The 19284-nt window shown below is 43.8% G+C and overlaps 1 protein-coding gene across 1 annotated transcript in view; it reads right to left on the bottom strand.

The window, feature by feature from the left end:
- The window catches only part of Ptpro (protein tyrosine phosphatase receptor type O), a 198918-nt gene that overhangs the window by 25142 nt on the left and 154492 nt on the right, over positions 1-19284 (bottom strand). Inside the window, exons 14-19 of the mRNA XM_035448717.1 lie at positions 17092-17224; positions 14550-14670; positions 13481-13549; positions 11303-11386; positions 5501-5536; positions 2067-2148 (exon numbers count right to left, since the gene is read on the bottom strand). Of these exons, the coding sequence (XP_035304608.1) occupies positions 2067-2148; positions 5501-5536; positions 11303-11386; positions 13481-13549; positions 14550-14670; positions 17092-17224 (525 nt within the window). The remainder of the gene's footprint in view (positions 1-2066; positions 2149-5500; positions 5537-11302; positions 11387-13480; positions 13550-14549; positions 14671-17091; positions 17225-19284) is intronic.

Consider the following 19284-nt stretch of genomic DNA (forward strand, 5'->3'; position numbering starts at 1 on the left):
GGTTAGAATTAGATTTCAGTTACAATAAAAGCATCCTTTTTTTTTTTAAATCAAACCAGGAAATAGCATTGAACTTTTAAATAACTATAAAATTCTAAAACATAGTGATATTTACACTCTGGTTTGATGGCATAAACTATGAGTCCTCAGCAGGAGTCATGTCCCCTCGCTGTGCCACCAATAACACCTATGGTGGTTTGAGAAGAATGTCCCCTAGAGGTATGTAGGTTTGGGCAATTGGTCCCCAACTGGTGGCACTGTTTGGGAGGGTTATGGGACTGTGAGCTTTGCTGGAAGATGTGCATCCCCAGGACAGGCTTTGAGATTTTACAGCCTGCTCCCACTTCCTGTCTCTCCCTGCCTACTTGCTGCAGAGCTTACCTCAGGCTCCTATTGCCGTGCCTTCCCCGTCACAATAGAGTCTCTCATCCTAGAACTCTAGGTGAAAAGAATTCATTCTTTCCTAATCCCCTTTTTGTCAGGGTATTTTTTTTTAAATCATAGCAACAGAAAAGTAACTTATCCAATACCCAATCTCAAAGGAATTAAGAAACATTTTACTCAGTTGGAGGCACAGTTATGCCATCATTTTCATCTCCACCATTATAGTCATCCAGCTATTCAGTTTTTACAGAATTTTTGGCTTATTATTAATATTTTAAGAATATCCTCCTTCCAGTGTCTTACTTTCTGAAATGCTTACTGTAGACCCTGAAATATAATTGGATCTCTGTGATTTGTGATGCCACATGGGGGTAATAGTGATAATTTCGTATGTACTTGCAGGGAATAGATAACTGGCCAGGCTGTATGTGAGATTTATCAAGACAGGTGGTAGTTAGGGGGCTTTGCATTTGTAATGACTAAGATTCTTCACAGGTCATCAAGATGGCTCAGTGGGTTATGGTTCTTCCCACTAAGCCTGATGACCTTGACGAGTGGGATCCCCGTACCCCATATGGTGAAGGGTGACCTGACTCTTGGAAGTTGTCCTGTGATCTACATACACATTGTGGCATACATACAACTTACATATATTCACACACACACACACACACACACACACACACACACACACAGAGAGAGAGAGAGAGAGAGAGAGAGAGAGAGAGAGAGAGAGAGTAAAAGAAACTTTTTAAAAGATTTTTTTCACCCTCAGGCTTCCTGAAAGAACATCCATACCCAGACTATTGCTGACCTCTGTTGGCTAAAGCTGTCCTTGGCTGATGAAGATAAAGAAGAAATGGAAAAAGATAAATGAGATAAGACCAGTTACTTTAATGAGAGAGAAAACTTATGTTTTAAAAGAAAACTATAAGATTTAGAAAGACCACAATCATTCCATTATCTGGAGTCACGAGTCAGTGCAGGGGCTGGGGCACCTGAAGCCTGTGAGGAGCCATGGGACCCCTGGATTCTGCCCACTTGCCCACCGTTTAAGCAGGCACACGGTCTCACTCTCAGTGTGGATTTCAAAGAAGGGGAGTGTGGACAGTGCTCTTCTATGTCTACACAAATCATGACAACTCTCTCTCCTCAGGTTTTCAAAAGAAAGAAAACCAAGCAGCCACAAGTGTTCAGCAGCATTGCTTGGAACCCCAGCTTAATGAGCACCCTGCCCTTTGGCTGGCACACATCAAGGAGACACGGGTGGGTACCCGCCATCTGCCTTGTCTTTGGTCACCTGAAGACACACCAAAGTCCCTGGAAGGTAAGTGCAATGCCGGCTGTCCATTTGTTTTTATTACTCCTTCCTCTTGACTTTTCATGCCTTGAATGCCATGTTTCAAAAACGGCATCTCCTGGTCCTGTCTGCACACCTTTGAACCTTCTCCTATTCTCTCCCTCCCTGCATTTGAGCTGTCTGAGCTCTGGTCTTCTAGCCAATCATGGAGGCCCCTTGATCTGGCCCAGAAGTTAAGCCCTCCCCCAAGGAGGTCAGTAGCTTTCCTTGCTTAGCCATATATCACATGCTCTACTCAGTGACCAGGGAAGTGACCCCACTGTGGACCCGGCCATCTCCACACCACATCCATCACAGAAGGGAGAAAACACCCATCACTCACCTCAAACTGAAGAGAGAATTTGTAGTCAGAGTCCTTAGCCATATCCTTGATGTAAGAGTCAAAGTCATCCAGCTGAACTGGGCTTTGTCAAACACAAAGAAAGGAATGTTTAAGAGTCAACCCGGTGGGCAGCATATTGCTTAACACCGCACTGTGTACTTTTCTTGGCAAAAACAGAAGTTTTTCTTTTCTGGGATGAACACTCACTGTCCCTACATTCTCTAATTAAGGCTGTCATTTGGCAATACAATTTTAGAAAAAAAAACCATATATACACTAAGTTTCCTAGAGATGTCTAGATCTACACTTCACCTTTAATTTAGCAAAACTGTATTATGTACACACTTTCACGCACATGTGTGTTTGTGTGTTGGGTGTATGTACGTAGAAATACACATGCATGTATTCGTGTGTTTATTTCTAGAGGATCCAGGCATGTGAGAAAGAAGAAGGTTTGCATTCCGGTGTCCTGTCTGAGATGCGGTTTGCTGTTCCTGATATAGAATGTGACTCTGGCTAATCATCTAACTTCTCATACTTTCCCCATAGGCGTGAAAAATGCTACTGGCACACCCACCTCCCTGGGTCCACATACAGCATCCAAAGAGACTTGTTAAACAGCTTTCTAAGAACAGGGACTCCCGCAGCTAGCTACAGCACCCCAGAGCAGGGCACCGGTCAGCAGGATGGAACATTTGTCTAGGAAACTCTGAGTGTCTGGCCTGAGAGAACTGTATGTAATCTGGTAAATCGATGTAATTGTAGAAATGACTCAGAAGTGCAAGCAAGTGACACACCCAAGCCACGTTTCCCCACCCAGGGTAGTTTCTTTTCTTTTCTTTTTTTATGAATAGGATTTAACTTTCTTGTTCTGTGCATCTTGGTCACCTCTCTCCTCTTCTAGAAGCAGCCTACACCACCTGTTCTTTTTCCTGCGGGAAGCTGTACTTTCTCCAATAGCCCCAGCCTTTCGATTTGGGTGGGGTCCACACACTTAGCCTGTACCTTAGTCTTGTGTCGCATTGCTCAGCTTCTGCCATCTGTCTGCCGTCCCGCACCCCATTAGCAACTACACAGCGTGCGTTAGGTGTTCAGTTAAAGCTGCTGGGTGGCTACTCTGCTCTTCATTCTCACTTCTCTTCCCCTCTGGTGTTGGCTTTACTTTCTTTCACTGCGAGGCAACTAACATTTTCGTAGAGTGTAAAGAAGTAAACATTATCGGGTATTACATCAAAACTCTAATGCCTTCAATCAGAAGTGATAGAAACAATGGTTCTGGCCCACCAAAACCAAGGCAGTTCATAAAACAAGTTGACTTGTTGGTGGATCCATGAGAGCCACAGATGCCTGGGCTGTAGCTTAGTGGTATATGCGAAGCTTCTACTTCAATCCCAGCACAGCAGGACCAAACAGACATAAGAGAGTCACCATTAAGGGAAGAAGTGAGGACTCTGTCATGGGGTCACTGGGGAGTAGAACTCTGACAAGAGCCCCAGCAGAGCAAGTCCTGGTTCAAAGTTTTTCCCACGTTAACGTTCTTCTCTTTCTCAAATACCAGCTAAAGATGGGCTCCCATGCCCGACCCCATCAAAGCTGCTCTCTCTGGCGGCGGTTGTAGTGGGGCATGGACCTCACGGTTGGATTTAGCATTTCCAAACTGTACCTTGTTATTAGGAAACCAGGAACATGTGTAGTGAAGACAGATCAGATTTGTGGGTGAGAAGAAGCAAACCCAAGAAGGAGAAGGGAGACAGACAGGAAAAGGCTGGGATAGAACTCGTATGGCTGGCGGGGGAGGGGGGGCACTGGGAGGGAGAAGTGAGCAGCAGGAAGATTTAAAAGATGGGGCGGAAGTGGGGGAGGGGGCATGGGGACAAGGGGACAGAAGTCAGGAACCACAGAGTCCAGTTCCTTTACCTTCTTGCTTCCTCCTGGGACTTGGAAGGAGACATCTCAGGGTGTCCCCTCCCCTTTGTTCTGGGACTCTGTTCCTGGCTATTCTAGCCAATCCCTCTATAGCTCACTTCAAAACCTACCAATAGTTTTTGGCAATGAAAACTTCCCATTGCCCTTATAATGTTCCTCCCAAACGGTTGTCTCTTCTTGACTAGTCGTCCCTCCAGCATGCCCTGTGGTGCATGCCAGGGGCGTGTTTACTGATTTTAGCAGACTCTGGAAAGATTATCTTACTGTGCCCTGAGGTTATAATCCACTCAAAGCTAAATAAAAATACTTACCTTAATGTTTCTTTTGAAACACCTAGCAAAACACTATATGATTTTCATCCCCATCAGCAACAATGTCACTGGAACCCCATTGCCTTTTTGAACTAATACATCAGTGTTCTGGTCCTTTATAAGAATAAAGATTGAATTATAAAAAATGTTTCCCTGTTTATATGCACTATAGAATTTTAATCAAGAAAAGGCCTGGAACTGATAACTCATAAACTTGTGAAATCAAAGGTGGGTAATTTTCACTCACTGTAATCATATTCTTCTGACTTAAACAGTTCAGGAGGCAAGAGCACAGGCTAGCTAATTATCTTTCCTATTTATCATGACAGATTCCAGAGCATTAATTTTAGCACCAACTAGAGTAAAAACCTTTCTCTGGAATAAACCTAGAATTTCAAAACAAAATGACCAGAGGCTTTTGTATGCTTTCATGTACATATTAAATGGTTATATATTTGACATGGCCTCTTGCAGGCTGTCTGTAAATCCTAACTCCATTCCTTCTGTGGTTTCCTGTGGTGAGAACGGACATTTTTCCTGGAGTGGACTCTGTGACAAGCATCTCCAGTGATCTCTCCATCCCTGTGTGTAAACAGCAACACACTGTGCTTTTCTACACATATACCCACCTCTTCCTAGGCATCCCTTCTATTTGGAAGCTTGTGATCTTTTGGTCCTGTTAGCTTAACTTAATCTCCGATCAGATTAGCCTGAGGGTAGGTATGCCTGTGGGAAGTTGTCTTGAATGTTAAGTGATGAGGAAGACCTAGAGCACTGTGGGTACCACAATGGTTCTCTGATCAGGTGATTCCGGACTGTATAAGAAAGCACCTAAGCACGAGCCACAGCAAGCCAGCAGCAAGCAGTGTTCCTCCATGGTTTCTGTTTCAAGTTCTCTTCTGTTTTGTTTTTGAGATGGGACCTTCCCTGCTGTCCTGGAACTCACAGAGATCTGCCTGCCTCTGCCTCCTGAGTGCTGGGATTAAAGGCGTGTGGCACTAAATCTGGGTCCTGCTTGAGTTCTTGCCCTGGCTTCCCTTAGTGATAGACTGTAACCTGTAAGATGAAATAAACCCTTTTCTCTCCTAAGTTACTTGGGCCAGAGAGCTTTATCACAGCAATAGGAGGGAAATAGGTTTTAATTTGGAAAGTGAAGATCATTATGATGAAACTAAGTGCAACAGTACTACAACTTACTTAGTCAGTTTCCTCTTCTTTAAGCCATTTTTGCTCCTGAAAAGTGAAAAAAAATACATTTATTGGGATAAAAAATTGACTAATATGATTCAACTTTAAAGAGCTTTAAACTTTTTTTTATTGAGCTACTATTTAATTTTTAGTCACTATACCTCAGATTTGTTAAACTAGTCTTCTTTAGGTAAAATGAAGACTGTTTCTGATTCATTTTAAGAAACTACTGGGTGGCAAGAACACACCCGCACTTCATATTTCCCGTTTGCTGACAACTTTCTAGAGATGCAGTTGCTGGCTCACTGGAATGTTTTATTAGTAATGGAAACATCCATTTCATGGCTTCCAGTGTCTGGAGACAAGAAAGGAGAATCGGGGGACAAAGAACAAATGCCAAGGAAATTGGAGGTTGTATTCTTAATTAGGGACTAAAATAGCCTCGCCCATTATTTCTGAGGTGAACTATGTGGGTGTGTGACGTACACAAGTCTGTGTTATCATGCTTTAATCATATATGAAACACCTGCCTTGTGTTTCTTCTTAATTCATTAATAACCCATAAACTCAAACACAGGAAGTGTTAATGTATGGTTTGGTTAATTACATTTACTTAGGATTATTTAGAGTGATTGTTTTCATGCAGTGGGTAAAACAACCAACCGGAGTTGACTCACACTAGGACAGAAGTTACTTGAAGTCCTTTGTCATTGTATTTTATCATCCATACAAATGGCATGCATTAGCCTAATTGAGCTTAGAATGAAATGATAGTAAATATTCCTGTAATCGGTACCACAGGTCCTTAAGTATTTTAATGAAGGCATGCACATTTTCAAAAATAAATGTCAGTGATCAGTTATAGGTACAAGCACCTTCATGTGCCAGATTATTTATTCGTACACTAAAACTGTGATTTTGTGGCTATCTCAGCCCCAGAAAGCCTTTAAAAAAACAAAGCAGTGCTTGCCCCACGGTTCCATAGCACCTGGCAAATGGCCATTTCTCCTGTGGTGTGGTAGACCTGTGTTATCCCCACAGCTAGACACTGCAGCCTTCAGGGCTGAGTAGAGACAGTGGATGCCATAGTGGCCTGAAGGGAGAACTTGTAGGTTCAAGATACCTTTATTCAGATAAATATCAGCCAAACGCAAGCCAGAGCGTGCCAGTGGCAGCCAAGCAGCGAGGCCAGGGAGAAGGAGAAGAAGGGGCTCCCATGCACTCTGCAGCCCCTTAAGAGCCCATGCCTCGTCATCCGGACCTCACACTGACCACACCTTGACAGGTGTGGTCAGGCACACCTGCAGCCAGACTCTAATAAGCGTGGCTTACTGTCCCTACAGTGGCCTGTCAAGGAATGCTTATCATGGTGACCTGAAGCAAAATACCTCAAATCTGTATTATCCCCACAGTTTCACTTAGTAAGTCAATTATGCAAATTACACATCTTGTAGCCTTTTCTATTATATGCAGCTTTATATACAGCATGGACTATCTGGGGATCAGAGGAGGACTGGTACAAAGGGAGGAAGGATGGTGCGTGGGATACAGGAGGTGAGTGTGCTCAAAGCACATGACGTGCTTGAGGAAAATGTTTCTGTGAGGCCAGGAGCTGGCTCAACCAGTTAAAGGTCTTGCTGACAAGCCTGAGAACCTGAGTCTAGCCCCTGGAACTCAAGGCGGAGGGAGAGAACTGACTTCTGAAAGCTGACCTTTAACCTCCACGCGCCCAGTGTGGTGTGAACTTACAGTCCTAACACACACACACACACACACACACACACACACAGAGAGAGAGATGCCCACACAGACCGCACACATACACCACAATGCACAAGGAGTGTGTGTGTACCAGTAAAAGGAAAGACTAGGCACTATTCTCAAACTGTCCAAAGAATAACTATGACTTGATCCTTGAGGCTTGTGGACAGAGAGCAGGCCAGGGTTATAGGGAAGCATCCATTGTGGCACATGGAGTTTCTGGGTTTAAATAGCTTTTATATATTCCTGCTTCTAAGTGAAGACACCCCCTGCTTCATTCCTGTTTCTCACCTGCTCCCGTGGCCTCATCTTCTTTGTCTTTTGTTCTTTAGACTTTAGAAAATATACAGGTCTTCCCTATCATTTAAAAAGCATGGATGTCGGACATAGCCGTATCACTTAGGACGCTGGAACCTACAGAAAGCTCCACGGGCCCTCCCTTCGTTCAACTCTTATGGTAGTCAGTTAATTTCAGAATGCAACACAGCCAATTACGTCAGCATTTTGAGAAAGCAGAATGCCAGGGCAGGTGGCTGACAGCTCTGCTAGTATTGGGAGACTGAGAGTGAACAAAAATCCCTTTCCTATCCAACAGATTGCAAGAGGAATCTGAAACAAAGGGGTGTGTGCACGGAGAGATACTGAATACATTCATGCTGAAATCATGAGCTGCTGGCGCTTGGCAGCTCAGGAGAAACCAGACCCATGGAGGACAGATGCACACCTTTTCATTCTAATCCCATTTGTTCCTGAGTGAACTTTCAGTGTGCTGTAAAATTCCACTGCGTATTTTGGGTGGTGCACTGTGGCCATGAGGGTGCGTCTGTGTGATTTTGGCTGCTTTCAACATTCTATTTAGATTCTGTTGAATCTGGAGTGTCCCTGTATCTGAAGGCCATGGAATATGGCGAAATTGACTGATGACAGAAATGGATAAATTGAAAGCACCTTTCTATACTTTTGGGTATTAGAGAGAGAGAGAGAGAGACAGAGAGAGAGACAGAGAGAGAGACAGAGAGACACAGAGACAGAGACAGAGGCAGAGACAGAGAGACACACAGAGAGAGACAGAGAGACAGAGAGACACACAGAGAGACAGAGACACAGACAGAATTAGAGGATCATGCACATTTCATTTCCCCTCTTTTTGTTTATGTAAGACAAAAGTTCAAATCCCCTGTGGCTTAGAGAAATTAAGGTAGATTCCTCCTAAGTTCTTAAGAGCCTGTGAAATCCAACCACACTGCAGTCCATTCCTCAAAAGAATAGAAGGTAATGACAGAGCCATGGAATATTGATTAAAACAAAGTATAAAACCATAGAGGTCCCCAGGTTCCTAAGTGCAGCTGTTTCACACGCTAAGCAAAAGCCACCATAAAATCTGAATAAAGGGCCTTTAGGTTTGTGTCCTGCTTCAAATATAGCATGACCAATCACTGTGTATACATTTGAATAATGTAACTAAATGTCACCCTGTGCTTAAAGTGCTAACTGTTTACAAGTTAGAGCAGAAGCAGGAATGTCTGAGCATGTCATGCAGGTGGCTGTGGTAGAGAAGAGAAACAGTGGTGAATTTAGTTCAGAATGGAGAATCTTCTAAGAAGAGTTGGGCTCCAACACCATTGAAGTCAGCAATCCTCACAGAAGCAACCTGACAGGGTACTCTCGCCAGACACCTACCACCTCGTGGTAGAATTCTCACCAGACGATGAGAAACTATCTGATAGGATCTCTCGATTTCCTCTCAAACTTCTAGAGGCCTCTGAGGGTGGTAGCAAATCAATAGAAACCCATCCCTTCAAAAAAAACCCTTCACTTCCCGAGGAAGCTGGATAATGCTTTGGGAGTGTGTGGGAGTGTCGCTCTGCTGTTGTTAGCAGGGTACTTGGCATATGAAGGCAGATGCATCTGAGGCGGCTCAGCAAATGTGGGCCTAGGGAGGGACCCACAGATCAAGCAGTGGGAATGGGAGCTTTTTTTTTTTTTTTTTTTTTTTTTCTCGTTTGGGATGTGTGAAAGTTTTAGACAACAGAGACTGGTCTCTTACCTTGGACGGTCTCTTCTCACCTCTGGGCAACTATTTACAGCCCAGGGATGTTCTTCTAAAAACAGTAGGGCATTTCGCCCCTCTTAAGCAGGGTTTCACACTGTTCATCAGCGGGTCATTAAGAAAGGTGCACAAGTCTGTGCACTGTAGAAAATGGGAAGCTCTGAGGGACGAAGCTGGGAATGGGCTATAACAGCCTTCGTTTTGCTTTAACTGAAACCTGTGGTGGATACCCTAGTCACCACCTGCATCCTAAGCACGGTGGAATTCCCGAGGACGATGAGCGGGTGCTCAGCTGAAATGTAAAGCAGGTCTTGAAGGTCATGGTGGAATTAACATGTCCCACTCTTACCCTGGAGACTACCTGATACTAAATACAGGACACACTGAGTTGATGATGGTGAAGTCTGAGTCTAAAAAGTAGCAACAGCCAAGAGAATGGTAACGGATGCTCTTAGAGTGGGATGTGGTATTGACCTCATTTCAAAGAACATCCCCGGAGTATTTTCCTTAAAGAATGTACAAATTCTGCAGTAACGACGCACAATGAGAAAGTCATTTTCAATGTTTCTTCCTTCTCAGCTTGACATCATAAATTACATCACCTGTGTTCCATTTGCCCTCGGAGGACTATAAGAGTATTTGGCCCATAGCTTCAATGCAAGAATAGTTGTTCAGATTCTCCCATCCCTTTCTCTCCCTCCCCCACCCTTCTCTATCTCTGTCTCTCTGTCTGTCTCTCTGTCTGTGCATTTTCTCTCACTTCATCTCCCTCTCTCTCTCTCTCTCTCTCTCTCTCTCTCTCACAAACACAGCCACTACTCCACTCTGTGAAGTATTTTTACTGATTTCTTCCAAGTCTGCTTCACATTGCCCACATTTCAGATAGCTGTGTATTGTTATTTACCGTCTAACAGCCATGTGTTAGCTTAAGGACAATGACTGTGTGTGTGCGCTTGGGATCTTTGTCAGTCTCCTGGAAGACTGACTATTTCTCTGGTGTCTTGAGGGAGAAAACAATTTTGGCTTCTTTGACCTAAGAAGTGAAGTTTATTATCATGATTACTACCACTATCATTATAGCATAGCACAAGCCAAGAAGGCTATGCTTCAAGGCTTGATTGTTGGTGTGATTTAGATACTAATAAAACAGTGGCTCAAAGGAAGGTGCTTCCTTTCTGTGGAGAGGAGAGAGGACATTGGGCTCTGAGCCTGTGTTTATTATATGATGGCTCATGATGTCAAGACAGTTGCCCACTTTAGGGACCTATTTTCCTTTCTTTTGTTGAAGATTTTAGTTATAAATTATGTGTATAGATGTGTATGCTTGAGGACATGCACAGGAATGCAGGTGCCCAAGGAGGGGACTGGATCTCCTGGAGCGGGGGTTATAGGTGGTTGTGCGCTGCCCTCTGTGGTTTCTGGGAGCTGAACTTGGGCCATCTGCAAGTGCAGCCATAGCTGCTTAGCTGGAAGCCCAGAGTTCTGTTTTCCTGTCTCTAAAAGGACCATAGCAGGTTACAGACTGTCAGGGGATTAGAGAAGACAATTGCACAGAAGGGCTTATACGCAGTTAGATATTCAGTAGAGTTGAGCTTGTTATGAAAGCAAAGAGATCTCCAGATCCAGTCTCCTCCCCCTACCTCCCTGTGTTTACCTTCTTGGAAATAAAGCATTTTCTCATATGTGGGGATGGGAAGAAAAATGGGACGCAAATATGGGAGGCCACAGGCCAACTCCAAGAAGATGAATGACAAGGAACACAGGACAGGAAAGCCTTTGAGAGAACCACAGGAGATTTCACTTTAGCCATCTGGGTACCATTCACTGTCTCAATGCCTTTCCATTTGCTCATTGTCCTAAGTGCTGAGAATCACGGAAAATAGCCAGTGAGAAAACAAAACAAAACAAAACAAAAAACCTTAATCCTATTTTGTTTACTTTCTGCAAGTTAACTTTTAAAGACTTTGTGTTGGGTAAATAGTAAAAATGAAATCACTTACCAAGGGTTAATATAAAATGCCAAAAGATAGTCAGTCCAAAGACATGAAGGCAGCAGGGTTAAGAAAGCAAACACACTCCTACGCCTGTGAGCATTAATAAACAACAGATGCAAAGATGAAAACGTGGTAAGGGTTAGTAATTCGGCTGTAAACAGACATCAATAAATTACCTGCCAGGGTCAACCCATACCACAGTTAAATATCATTCCCCTCTGTAGACTTCCGATGGATGCTTAAAAGCTGCACTATGGACCAAATCAGCTTCTATTCACACAAGTCCTCATCGCAATCAGAGACAACTCCTCTCCACTCATTGTTGCTCAACTCACTTCAGCTGCTCTTAGGAGATTTCATTATCCATTCAGTTCACAGAGGGTCATTAGCTGGCTGCTACATTATTCTCAGCCATCACCCCTTCCAATCTAACCTAATTTAAGAAGCCAGGTGGCAGAACATTAGCTTGTCTGAGTGGCTATAGATGGTCAGGTCACTTAAGTGGGTTCGGGGAGGACCAGGCTTCTGTACCACATCCTTATCAAGATGAACCACTTGACGTGACTTTCTATAGTATTTTCAATTGGAACCCTTATCCAATTTCTAAAGCTATTCTTTAAAGCACCAACTCAATATGCTACTTGGGTATCATTCATTCAGCATCAACACCTCATCCGTGGCCAGGGTTTTTCATTGGTTCTCATGAGAATGGAAGTAAAACATTAAGTAATTGCATTTTAATTCCAATTGAGATAAGGTGTCTGATTGGAATCTGATTGCAGGTATTCAAACAACACCCAAGACAGACTATCCATTCCTGTGGGCTGCAAAATATCCTGAAATGCATCTATAGTTAGTGTGAAAACCAGAAGAAACTGTCATCTTGTCACTTTGGTTAGAACAAATCCCCACTGAGATGGCTAATCACACTCCCTCAGAATACCCTCCTGCTGGTCAAACCAAGTTTGCTACGAGTTGCAGGAGAATTTATTTGATTTTATAAAACTTGATTTTATAGAATTCTTTTAGTTTCCCCAGACTGGTCTATAAATCTTACAAATTGCAATTGACCATGAAGTTCATTAATGCAAAGCTTTCTTGGGTCATGGGTACAATTGGGACAGTTTCTAGATGGGCCTCATGTCGGTGTTTTGGGGACCATGTTTTAAAGGGAAGAAATGGGAGCTGGTGAGTCTCTTAATCTTGAGGATAGTCCTAACATATCTGAACAAACCTTCTCATGTTTCTGAAATTGTCAGCATCAAGGACATTAGAAATTCTCTTTCTTCATAACTGGATTGATCATATTTTAATAGAAAAACTCCATTCTTGTTAAAATTTTAAAATGACCCAAAGTATAGTTATATCAAACAGAATCTCATTTCAACCCTGTTTTCAACCAGAGTGGTTGTCATTCACACTCAGAGAGGAAGGTTTCACCTTTTAAATAATCCTGTAGGGTGAAATTTCTGGTCTCTCAGATCTGTTTCTTTAACATTAGTCATTTTGGGGAAAGTGGGTTCATTTAAACCCTTCGATGGTAGCAGGAAACTACATGCCCTAGTTGCATGGGAAATGTTTACATAATTGGTTATTCTCTTGTATATTCCGAACTGATGCTAAGCTGGACAATATTGCTATTTATTACACACCATGTGCAGTGTGATGGCAACCAAATTCATCTCTTGACATTGTTCTAATTCCCTAAGCATCTCTTCCCTCTAGGACCTTCCTACCCAGTTGTAAATGTCAAGGGACTCCTAAGATTTTGAAGTTTGTCTGTGTCTTTGATACAAGAAGTTACAGCTTTGGGCTGCAGATCTTAGCGTTTGAATGGAAGCATTGGCTTCTGTCGCCAGGCACTTGGCCATGTTGCTTTATTCAAGTTTCCCCTTGGGCCCCCTAGTGCTGTTTGTTCATTGCAGCTATTATGATGGAGCCCTTGCTCAGAACAGCTTGGGCCCTTCGCATGACTGTGTGGTCCCTTTACCCACTACTTAAGAATTGTATTCATTTTACAGAAACCATTTTGGCCCATGATGATCTAGTCATTGATTGCCCCCTGAAATAAAGGAAGGACAACCAGAAAATAAAATCATCTATGTCTTAAAGACAATAAAATCAAATTTGGAGCATGTACTGGCTGCTAAGCCAGCTGGAGACAGGTCCCAGAATAATACTCACCAACTGTAAGGAAGTTTCCCTTCCCTCTCCAGGGACGCAAAATTGACAAAGGTACCGGCTCCACACTCCCTGTTTGAAAGAGACAATCAAGGTCACTACTTGATGGAGCTCTTTACCTGACATGAAGGTTGAGAGAGCCTTTATGCTGCTTATCGTGACAGCATTAACAAAAAAGGGTAATGCATGTTTTGTAGGATTCAGTCCCACATGCCGTACCAAAAACCAAAGAAAGATAAAACACGAAGAAACAGCCCCTTGTAATGCAGCAGACTCGAAACGGGGTCTGCTCACAATCAATCCTTGCCAGAAGGTGTTCGTGACCCGAAAATCATCTGCTCTTCCACTGCTGACCTCTGCATTGCTCTGTGCATGGCTGCTTATCGCATGCTTCCTTGGAATTGGATATTACACCATGCTACTGCCATGCTGTGTACTCAATGCAGGCTACAGTCCCCCACCCCTTCCCAGGACGTGAAGTCTCTCTCTCTTTTCTTCCTTTCTTTGTGTGGATAGAATCTCACTACATATTCCTACTTGGCCTGGAACTCATTATGTAGACAAGACTGACCTTAAATTCACAGAGATCAACCTGTCTCTGCCTCCTAATGACTGAGATTAAAGGTGTGTGCTACTATCGATGATTTATTTTTAATATGCCATGTACGTCATTGCTTAAATCATGATGAGAAAACAAACTTAAGAAGATCCTGATTTGTAATTCAGCCGTTGTTAGTGTACAACTATATATTTGAACTAAATTTCTCAAATGTAGTTGTTACCAAATGAGCAGTAATGTCTTCAGAGAAGTGATAGATTATTCTGGCAATGTGAAGAAAGTAGTAGAGAATGTGTCTAAAGAAAAGGACTTGATGCTTATTCTAGTGGTAGAGTGCTTGCCTAGAATGCACAAGGCCCTGGCTTCCATCTCCATATCACTCACTCACACACACACACACACACACACACACACACACACACACACACACACACAGAGAGAGAGAGAGAGAGAGAGAGAGAGAGAGAGAGAGAGAGAGAGAGAGAGAGAAACAGACAAGTGCACTTTTCTTACCTAGCCATCTGCAGATGCTTCTTTCTGAGAATGATGAGTGTCACTAAGAGCAGTCCAATTAAAAGGGTGCTGAGGATGGCCAGCACGGAGATCACCACCACGTTAGGGTTCATCTCGGTAACTAAAGAGAGAAGCCACAGGTTGCTAAAGTTTACAGGACATGGAGGCTGACAAAACCATTCATAGACTTTCATCTATCCTTAGGAATGTGGAGTTTATAATGAAGATGATAATGGGCACAGCCATGTTTGGCTAAGACAACCATCGCCTTGTCTTCTTGTAGTAGAGCTCTGGGGGCAGATGGTCCTTACGTTTTTGGAGAACTGAGTCTGTTTCCTAGGCCTCCAGCATGCAGGTTGCTCTTAGCAAGAAAAGCTGCCAGTGTGAAAAGTATCAATGCCACGGCTTGCAACTATTTGAAAATTTAAAACCATCACCATGCATTACCATTGTTTAATATTCCAGGAGCTTCGAAGGTGGCAGGTTCTTGTTTTATGCCCACAACCTGAAAGTCAGGAAGCACAGCTGAACAGTTTTCTCTCCGATAATAATGTATGGGAGCAGGGCATTAGCGAGCTGCCATCTGTGGCAGCATTTTACACGTTACCAAAAGCAGGCCATCTGATGACCTGTAGCCATATGCTCAGAGGTTTCCCATCTGTGCAGATGCAGAGATTAAACCTATTAATAAGTCAGAGAGTCCTTAAGAATCAGGTTGTTCTCATGGGCTTTATCTGATGAATGGTCGTCAGCTCATCATGTCTGAACAGGATGCCAGAGGCGAGGAAACAGGTTCCATGTCTTTATACATATCTTTATGGCAAGCCAGGGGAGACCCGTGTCCTCCTTTGCAGGTCAGGAAACAACAGATGTGATGGGCATGGTTGCATAGCTATATCCCAGGACTTGGGAGGCTGAGGTAGGAGGGTTAGCAGTTTGGGGGCCGTTTGGACTCTAAATTTGAGGCTAGCCTGAGCTACACGATAACTGTCTCAAAACCCCATGGAACCAATCCTCAGCGCCTTGAGTGCTTGCTACTTGCTACCTCTGCTCGGGTTTGTGGCTGAGTGCTGAGAAGAAAGAAGAGCCAGCTAGTCAACATTATTTGGGAAGCCACTTCCTCTGTTTTCCCCAAGCTTACTTGTTTTCTCTTGTAAGTAAACTGGAAAAAAAATAATCCACCTATTGCTCTAGGTTCCCAGGCAAAGGACAAGAATTGATAGACATTGAAGTATATTTTAAAAGTGTCACAGAAGCCAGGCATTGTGCCACATGACTGTGATTCCAGCTTTTGAAGGAAGTAATGAGAGAGGAGGATTCCTATGAGTTCCAGTCCAGCCAGGACTATGTAGTGAGAACATATACCAACTTTGCTCTTTAAAAACAAAAACAATGCAACACACACACACACACACACACACACACACACACACACAAAACAAAAACAAAAAAAAAAAACCAAAAAAAAAAAAACAAACAAAAAAACTCAAACAAAAATCCAGGAGAAAAAGTGCTGTGAGATGTAAGATGAAACAGAATTAAAACACTGCCCATGTCTGCTTTCATATCTTCTTCCAACAAATTAAAAGTTAATAGCAAAGACTTAAGAACAAAAGAAAGCAACAGCCCATGCTATTCATCCCTGCACTCAGCAGCTAAATGACAGACACAAAAACAATCCATTACAGGGACAGTGTGCTCTTATGCATGGCTATCTTCATAGGGTCTTCACAGATAGTCCATAGCTCCTAACAAGAGCAATGCACACACTACAATGCAGGAAAAGAAGGAGGAGTCCGGCATTATTCCAGACCCCGCATTAATCACTAATTTTCCTATTAGCATGGTAGAAGTAGCAGCAATCTTGCTTTGATTTTAAGCAGGAATTTTAACTACTCTTTGACCAGCACCAGCCAAGGACCAATACAGATGAGAGTGAGCTGGGCAGGAGTGTGTGTACCACTCTTGTGGATTCCAAGGATGGTGGCCTTGATGATTCTGCTAGCCTTTTTACAGCATATACTAGGGATTTCTGTATTTTTACTTCTAATTTTCAAAATAACCTAAAGTGGAGCTGGAAAGATGGCACAGCAGTTAAAAGCACTGCTTTTTCAGAGAACATGGGTTTGGTTCCCAGCACCTACATATTGGTTTACAACCATCTCTATCTCCAGTTCCAGGGAATCTGGCGCCCTCTTCTGACACCTGGGGTAACCAGGTGCGTACATAGTGCACAGACATCCATGCAGGCAAAACAATCATGCTCAGTAACATAAAATAGAAAGAACTCAAATAACCAAATTCTAAAATTCATATACTGCTATTCTACATTTACAGGTTAAAAAGATTTCAAGACAGTATACATCTTTTTTCTAAGTCATATGATCTTTGGGATTGGAGTCAAGGGCTCCCTGCACTCATAGGTAGGGATGTTTCAGTAGAGGGCTGGTTCCATCAAAAGGAAAACTGTATTTTTAAGAGGAAACAGCATAGAAAATGTAGAAACCTCCGAAGACGGGATTGCCTTCATCTGTACAATTACCCATTGTGGAGACAGCTATGAATGTAGGGACACTGGGACTGTCGTGGCTGAAGCTGGTGACGCTGCAGTTGTAGGCCGTGGCTGGAAGGAGGCTGGAGATGGTGACAACATGGGAGGAAACAGCTATCGGTTCCTGCAGGTGAAGAAAATGAAATCCATTTTGTACCATCCTCATTTATTTTGTTTCTAAAACTGTTTTTCATACCAGGGAGGTTGTGTGTAGAATAAAAGCAATTAAAAGATGGAAAAGGTTAATAGTGAGAAATCTTTCCTTCTTTCTCTATTCCCTTCCATGCCACGCCACTCTGGGGAAGCGGCCAGCGTTGCTGGGCATTTTTCTCCTTGTTATGTATTTGATTAAGATCTGAATATAGAGGCCATGTTAACAGTCACGAATAATGATGACAGTTAACACACGACTCTGCTTAATTTTCCTTGAATCATCAGTATCTTTTGGCATTCTTGCTATAAGTGTGTATTAAGCTGGTTTATGCTTTTTAAATTAAAGGATTTAAAAACTATGTGTATGCATGTTTGTCTTCCTGTATTTATGTTAACCACATGCATTCAGCCCTGAAGAGGGTACCATACCACTCTTGGTGACAGTTGTGAGCAATAATGTAGGTTCTGGGACCCAAATCTCAGTTCTATGCAAAGTATGCAAGAACAGCAGGTTTTTTTTTGTTTGTTTGTTTTTTGTTTTTTTTTGTTTTTTTTTTTTTTGTTTTTCGAGGCAGGGTTCCTCTGTGTAGCTTTGGAGCCTATCCTGGCACTTGCTCTGGAGACCAGGCTGGCCTCCAACTCACAGCAATCCGCCTGCCTCTGCCTCCCAAGTGCTGGGATTAAAGGCGTGTGCCACCAACGCCCGGCCAAGCAGCAGGTATTTTTAACCCCAAAGCCATTCCTGTTTTATCATTTTTTAAGGAGTTCACACAAGTTCAATGAAAGTTCATACTTGACCTGATCAACCTATTGATGAAGGTTCAAGTGGCTTGTTGATTTGTGTGTGTGTGCTATTGAGAGCAATGCTAAGTAAACAGCATCTTGCAAACATAGGAACGGATGTGTAGTTGAAAGACCCGCTCGAAATGCCCCTGAGCCCCCTGCCCCGAAGCTGCCGGGGCCTCCCAAGCCTTCAGCCCGGCAGGGCTCGCGCCCCCAGCCCGCCCCGCCTGGCACTGCGCCTCGGGGCTGGGGCCGAGCAACGAGCACCAGGTAGGCTGGGCCGAGCAACGAGCACCGGGTGGGCCGGCCCGAGAACGAGCACCGGGTGGGCCGGCCCGAGAATGAGCACCAGGTGGGCCAGCCCGAGAACGAGCACCGGGTGGGCCAGCACGAGGGCGAGCACCAGGTGGGTCGGCACGAGAACAAACACCGAGTGAGCCGGCCTGGAGCCCTGCCCCTGAGCCCCCGCCCCGCCCGAAGAGAAACACTCCGTCCCAAGGTCTCCGCCCCCAAGGTCAGCCATCAGGAAGGGGGGGGGGAATTGAGTCTGCTATACCAGACACCAGACCTTGAGAATATGCTGATCTGGAATGGCTCTGTGTCTCATTTGAACCATCCAATGGAAATGATTCTGTATTTCGCCTCATTTGAAAGACTCTGTGTTTCACCTCATTTGAATAACTCTGTACTTTGCCTCATTTGAATAACCCTGTATAGCGCCTCATATACATTGACCAATGGGAATAGCTCTGTATAATGCCTCATTAGAATTATCCAATAGAATCCCTGCTCCTAGCTTGCGCCTTTTTCCTATATAAGGACCCCTTTTCCCTTGGCTCGAGGCGCTTGGCCTCAGAAAAGCTAAGTCGCCCCGGGTACCCGCGTCTCCAATAAAGCCTCTTGTTTTTTACATCCAGTTCGTGGCCTCGCTGATTCCTGGGTGTGTGGGTCTCCCTCTACGAAAGTGCCTCTTCGGGGTCTTTCATAGTCACAGTGCATTTATATATGTGTAATGGTTAATAGTGATCATCATCCTGACAGAACCAGGAACCGTGTATGAGGCCAGGGATTGTTTACATTAGGTCACCCTCTGGGAGTGCCCAGGAGAGGTTATTGTGATCAGGCTAATTGCAGTGAGAAGCCTCAACCCAGGGAGGGTAACACCATCCTCTGAGCCTGGATCCCGGACTGGACTGCATTTAGAGGAAGAAGCTATCTGAACAAAGACACCATGGTTCTTTGCTTCTG

This window comes from Cricetulus griseus, chromosome 8, assembly GCF_003668045.3.
Source record: "Cricetulus griseus strain 17A/GY chromosome 8, alternate assembly CriGri-PICRH-1.0, whole genome shotgun sequence".
Taxonomy (NCBI): Eukaryota; Metazoa; Chordata; class Mammalia; order Rodentia; family Cricetidae; genus Cricetulus; species Cricetulus griseus.